The sequence below is a fragment of the Onychostruthus taczanowskii genome, unplaced genomic scaffold (assembly GCF_017590055.1).
Source record: "Onychostruthus taczanowskii isolate IOZ18803 unplaced genomic scaffold, ASM1759005v1 scaffold432, whole genome shotgun sequence".
Taxonomy (NCBI): Eukaryota; Metazoa; Chordata; class Aves; order Passeriformes; family Passeridae; genus Onychostruthus; species Onychostruthus taczanowskii.
The window spans coordinates 43555-49554 of NW_024501815.1; the positions used below are offsets into that span (position 1 = coordinate 43555).

The 6000-nt window shown below is 39.2% G+C and overlaps 1 protein-coding gene across 1 annotated transcript in view; it reads right to left on the bottom strand.

Moving 5' to 3' along the window:
• Positions 1-5848, bottom strand: part of RNF40 (ring finger protein 40) — a gene marked incomplete at its 5' end in the record, with an annotated part of 42987 nt that extends 37139 nt beyond the window's left edge. Inside the window, 2 exons of the mRNA XM_041414048.1 lie at positions 4437-4616; positions 5788-5848. Of these exons, the coding sequence (XP_041269982.1) occupies positions 4437-4616; positions 5788-5848 (241 nt within the window). The remainder of the gene's footprint in view (positions 1-4436; positions 4617-5787) is intronic.
• Positions 5849-6000: the final 152 nt, after the last annotated feature.

The following is a 6000-nucleotide window of genomic DNA, read 5'->3' on the forward strand; positions in this document are numbered from 1 at the left end:
GGATTTTAATTTGATTTTTTTGCAATTTTTTTGCCTTTTTTTCGGATTTTAATTTGATTTTTTAGCGATTTTTTTGCCTTTCTTTCGGATTTTAATTTGATTTTTTAGCGACTTTTTTGCCTTTTTTTCAGATTTTAATTTGATTTTTTAGCGACTTTTTTGCCTTTTTTTTCGGATTTTAATTTGATTTTTTAGCGATTTTTTTGCCTTTTTTTTGGATTTTAATTTGATTTTTTAGCGATTTTTTTGCCTTTTTTTTCGGATTTTAATTTGATTTTTTAAACGATTTTTTTAGCATTTATTTCTTACATTATTTTTTGTTCAGTTTAGGTTTTTAAGTTCCAAAACTCTCCAGAAGTTTCTCTAGTTTTTTTTATATTTTTGTAATTTTTTAGCAATTTTTTAGTAAATTTTCAGTAATTTTTAAGAGATTTTTAGGACATTTTTTAGGGATTTTCACCTCTTTTTACCAATTTTTTAATGAGTTTTTTTACATTTCACGCTTCAAACTCCTGACAATTATTTTCTTAATTTTAGAGATTTTTTTCATTGATTTTTAAACATTTCTAGAAAGGATTTTTTTGGTTGTTTTTTGGGATTTTTAAGGAATTTTGGGGTTTTTGCTCACAGCTGGATCCCCTCAGGCGCAGCCGCTGTGAAACCCAAAATATTTTAATTTCATCAGTGGAAAACTGGGGGGAAATGCAGGAATTTTGGGGATTTTTTTGGGAATTTTTTGGGGAATTTTTTGGGGAGTTTTTAGCGATTTTTTGGCGATTTTTTACAATTTTTTTGCCTTTTTTTGGATTTTAATTTGATTTTTTAGCAACTTATTTCCCTTTTTTTCCGGATTTTAATTTGATTTTTTAGCGATTTTTTTGCCTTTTTATTTGGATTTTAATTTGAGTTTTTAACATTTTTTTTGCCTTTTTATTCGGATTTTAATTTCATTTTTTAGCAATTTTTTTGCCTTTTTTTTCAGATTTTAATTTGATTTTTTAGCGATTTTTTTGCCTTTTTTCGGATTTTAATTTGATTTTTTAGCAATTTTTTTGCCTTTTTTCGGATTTTAATTTGATTTTTTAGCGATTTTTTTGCCTTTTTTTGGATTTTAATTTGATTTTTTAGCGATTTTTTTGCCTTTTTTTGGATTTTAATTTGATTTTTTAGTAATTTTTTTCCCTTTTTTTTGGATTTTAATTTGATTTTTTAGCGATTTTTTTGCCTTTTTTTTTTATTTTAATTTGATTTTTTAGCGATTTTTTTGCCTTTTTTTTTGGATTTTAATTTGATTTTTAACAATTTTTTCAGTGTTTATTTTCTGCAGTATTTTTTTTTAGTTTAGGTTTTTCAGTTCCAAAACTCTCCAGAAATTTCCCAAACTTTTTTTATATTTTTGTAATTTTTTAGCAATTTTTTACTAATTTTTTAGTAATTTTTGAGAGATTCTTGAGACATTTTTTTAGGAATTTTTCCCATTTTTTTCACTGATTTTTATCAAGTTTTTAATTTTTTTTTTTACATTTCACACTACAAATTTCTGACAATTATTTTCTTAATTTTAGAGAACTTTTTCCACCTATTTTAAAATATTTTTCAAGGATTTTTGGTTGTTTTTTAGGATTTTTGAGCAATTTTTACCAATTTTTAACGAATTTTTCACCTTTTTTTTGCATTTTAATTCGATTTTTTCACTATTTTTTAGAGAGATTTTTTCCCACCCATTTTTAAACATTTTTGAAAGGATTTTTTGGTTGTTTTTTAGGATTTTTGAGCAATTTTTACCAATTTTTACCACATTTTTCACCTTTTTTTTGCATTTTAATTCGATTTTTTCACTATTTTTTAAAAGTTTTTTTTCTACAATTTTTTTGTGTTTTTCTGCACTATTTTCTCTCAGTTTTTAAATTTTTTAATTCCCAAAATTATTAGAATTTTTTAAAATTATTTTTATATTTTAAGGATTTTTAAAGGAATTTTTTGGGAATTTTTTGCCTTTTTTTAAATTTTATTTTGATTCTTTTACTATTTTTTTGATCTTATTTCACATTTTTTTCTCAGTTTATCATTTTAATTTCCCGAAATTTTCCAAAAATTTTATTTAAATTTTTTTTTTTGTATTTTAGGGATTTTTAAAGGAATTTTAAAGAGATTTTTTACAATTTTTTTGCCTTTTTTTTTTAATTTTAATTTGATTTTTTCACAATTTTTTTTTGTTTTTCCACATTTTTTTTCTCATTTAATTTTTTAAATTTCCCAAAATTTCCTGGAAATGTTTAAAAAAAATATTTTTTGTATTTTAGGGAATTTTTAGAAATTTTTAGGATTTTTTTAAAATTTTAATTTCATTTTGAAATTATTTTTCCCAATTTTTCACTTTTTTTTTTTTTTCCTCATTTCATATTTTTAATTTCCCAAAATTTTCTGGAAATTAAAAAAAAATTTATTTTTGTATTCAGGAAATTTTTTGGATTTTTTTTTTTAGAATTTTTAAAGATTTTTTGGGAGAGTTTTTTGTCATTTTAGAAGAATTTTTTATCATTTTAAAAAATATTTTTTTACCATTCACTCAAACAAATTTAAAAAAATATTTTTAATTTTTTCTGATATTTTTTCCCAATTTTTGGGGATTTTTTTGCGCTTTTCATTCACTTTTTTGTGCCATTTTTATTCACTTTTAAAAGATTTTAAACAAATTTTTGGATTTTTTTTTAATATAATTTCCATTTTTTTACAGATTTTATTAAAACTTTTTTTGCTGTTTTTATATTTTTATTTTTTGGGAGATTTTCCCATAAATTTCCCCAAATTTATTTGGATTTTTTGGGGGAATTTTTTGGGATTTTTTGAGAATTTTTAAAAAAAATTCTTCCACATTTAAAAAAAAAAAGAAAAAAGTGGCGGCCATCTTGAATGAGGCATTATGGGATTTATAGCACCAGTGGCAGCCATCTTGAGTGAGGCATTATGGGATTTATAGCACTGGCAGCCATCTTAAATGAGGCATTATGGGATTTATAGCACCAGGGGCAGCCATCTTGGATGAGGTATTATGGGAGTTATAGCACTAGCAGCCACCTTGAGTGAGGCATTATGGGATTTATGGCACTGGCAGCCATCTTGAGTGAGGCATTATGGGATTTATAGCACCAGTGGTAGCCATCTTGAGTGAGGCATTATGGGATTTATGGCAGTGGCAGCCATCTTGAGTGAGGCATTATGGGATTTATAGCACTGGCAGCCATCTTGAGTGAGGCATTATGGGATTTATGGCACTGGCAGCCATGTTGAATGAGGCATTATGGGATTTATGGCACTGGCAGCCATCTTGGATGAGGCATTATGGGATTTATAGCACCAGTGGCAGCCATCTTGGATGAGGCATTATGGGATTTATGGCACTGGCAGCCATGTTGAATGAGGCACTATGGGATTTATAGCACCAGTGGCAGCCATCTTGGATGAGGCATCATGGGATTTATGGCACTGGCAGCCATCTTGAGTGAGGCATTATGGGATTTATGGCACTGGCAGCCATCTTGGATGAGGCATTCTGGGATTTATAGCACTGGCAGCCATATTGAGTGAGGCATTATGGGATTTATAGCACCAGTGGCAGCCATCTTGGATGAGGCATTATGGGATTTATGGCACCGGTGGCCATCTTGGATTGCAATTATTGGGATTTCAGTGACCCCAAACGACCTCAAATCACCCCAAAACCCAACGTGACCCCTCAGCGACCCCCTGGGGGACAGGTGAGGTCCCACCTCCATGTGGCGCAGGCGGCCATCTTGGATGAGGCACTATAGGATTTACAGCACCGGCGGCCATCTTGGATTGGAATTATCGAGATTTAAAGACCCCAAATGACCCCAAAACCCAAGGGGGCCCCCTGGGGGACACCCACGGGGGTGAGGTCCCACCTCCACGTGCTCGGTGTGGCGCAGGCGGCCATCTTGGATTGGAATTATCGAGATTTAAAAGACCCCAAATGACCCCAAAACCCAACGGGACCCCCTGGGGGACACCTGGGCAGGTGAGATCCTACCTCCACGTGCTCAATGTGGCGCAGGCGGCCATCTTGGATGAGGAATGACGGGATTTCCATGACCCCAAACCACCCAAATAACCCCAAAGCACCCCAAAACCCAAGGGGACCCCCTGGGGGACGCCTGGGCAGGTGAGGTCCCACCTCCATGTGCTCGATGTGGCGCAGGTGGCTGTTCTTGGTGGCCAGCAGCAGCGCCAAGGGGACGCCCTGGGGGACACCTGGGCAGGTGAGGTCCCACCTCCATGTGCTCGATGTAGTGCAGGCGGCCATCTTGGATGAGGAATGACGGGATTTCCATGACCCCAAACCACCCCAAATAACCCCAAACCACCCCAAAACACAAGGGGACCCCCTGGGGGACACCCGGGGGGTGAGGTCCCACCTCCATGTGCTCGATGTGGCGCAGGTGGCTGTTCTTGGTGGCCAGCAGCAGCGCCCGCGCCTCGTCCAGCTGCGTCTTCACCTGCAGGCTCTCGTGGTAGAGCAGCGAGAACTGCGACTGCAGCACCTTGTACTCCAGGGCCTCCTTCACCGCCTCCTCGGGCAGGGACCGCAGGGCCACCTGGGGGACACCTGAGTGTCACCTGTGGGACCTCAGTGACACCTGAGTCACCTCAGTGACACCCGAGTGTCACCTGAGTGTCACCTGAGTGACCTCAGTGACAGCTGAGTGTCACCTGAGTCACCTGAGTGACACGTGAGTGACCTCAGTAACCTCAGTGACACCTGAGTGACAGCTGATACACCTGTGTGACACCTGAATGACAGCTGAGTCTGACAGCTGAGTGACAGCTGATACACCTGAGTGACAGCTGAATGACCTCAGTGACACCTGAGACACCTGAGTGACACCTGAGTGACACCTGAGTGACACCTGAGTGACACCTGAGACCTGAGGGACACCTGAGTGACACTTGAGTCACTTGTGTAACACCTTAAGGACCGGTGTGACACCTGAGTGACACCTGAATCACCTCAGTGACACCTGAGTGACAGCTGAGTGACAGCTGAGTCAAATGTCCCCAGATGTCCCCAAATGTCTGCAATGTACCCAATCCCCTCAATGTCCCCAGTGTCCCCAATGTCCCCAGTGTCCCCAATGTCCCCAGTGTCCCCAATCCCCTCAGTATCCCCAATGCCATTCAGTGTCCCCAAATGTCCCCAATGTCCCCAGTCCCCTCAATGGCCCCACTGTCCCCAGTGTCCCCAATCCCCTCAGTATCCCCCATGCCATTCAGTGTCCCCAAATGTCCTCAATGTCCCCAGTCCCCTCAATGGCCCCACTGTCCCCAGTGTCCCCAATGTCCCCAGTGTCCCCATTGTCCCCAAATGTCCCCATTGTCACCTTGAGCCGCTCCTGTCCCAAATATCCCCTATGTCCCCATTGTCCCCATTGCCCCCTGTGCCCCCACTGTCCCCAAACGTCCCCAGTGTCACCTTGAGGCGCTCCTGTCCCCAATGTCCCCAGTGTCCCCATTGTCCCCAAATGTCCCCATTGTCCCCAAATGTCCCCAGAGTCACCTTGAGGTGCTTCTGTTCCCAATGTCCCCATTGCCCCCAGTGTCCCCAATGCCCCCAAATGTCCCCATTGTCCCCAGTGTCCCCAATGTCCCCACTGTCCCCAAATGTCCCCACTGTCACCTTGAGCCGCTCCTGTCCCCATTGTCCCCAGTGTCCCTGATGTCCCCAGTGTCCCCAGTGCCCCCACTGTCCCCAAATGTCCCCACTGTCACCTTGAGGCGCTCCTGTCCCAAATATCCCCAATGTCCCCATTGTCCCCAATGTCCCCATTGTCTCCAGTGTCACCAATGTCCCCAGTGTCACCTTGAGCCGCTCCTGTCCCCAAATATCCCCAATGTCCCCGATGTCCCCAGTGTCTCCAATGTCACCGGTGTCCCCACTGTCCCTGATGTCCCCATTGTCCCCAAATGTCCCCAGTGTCCCCA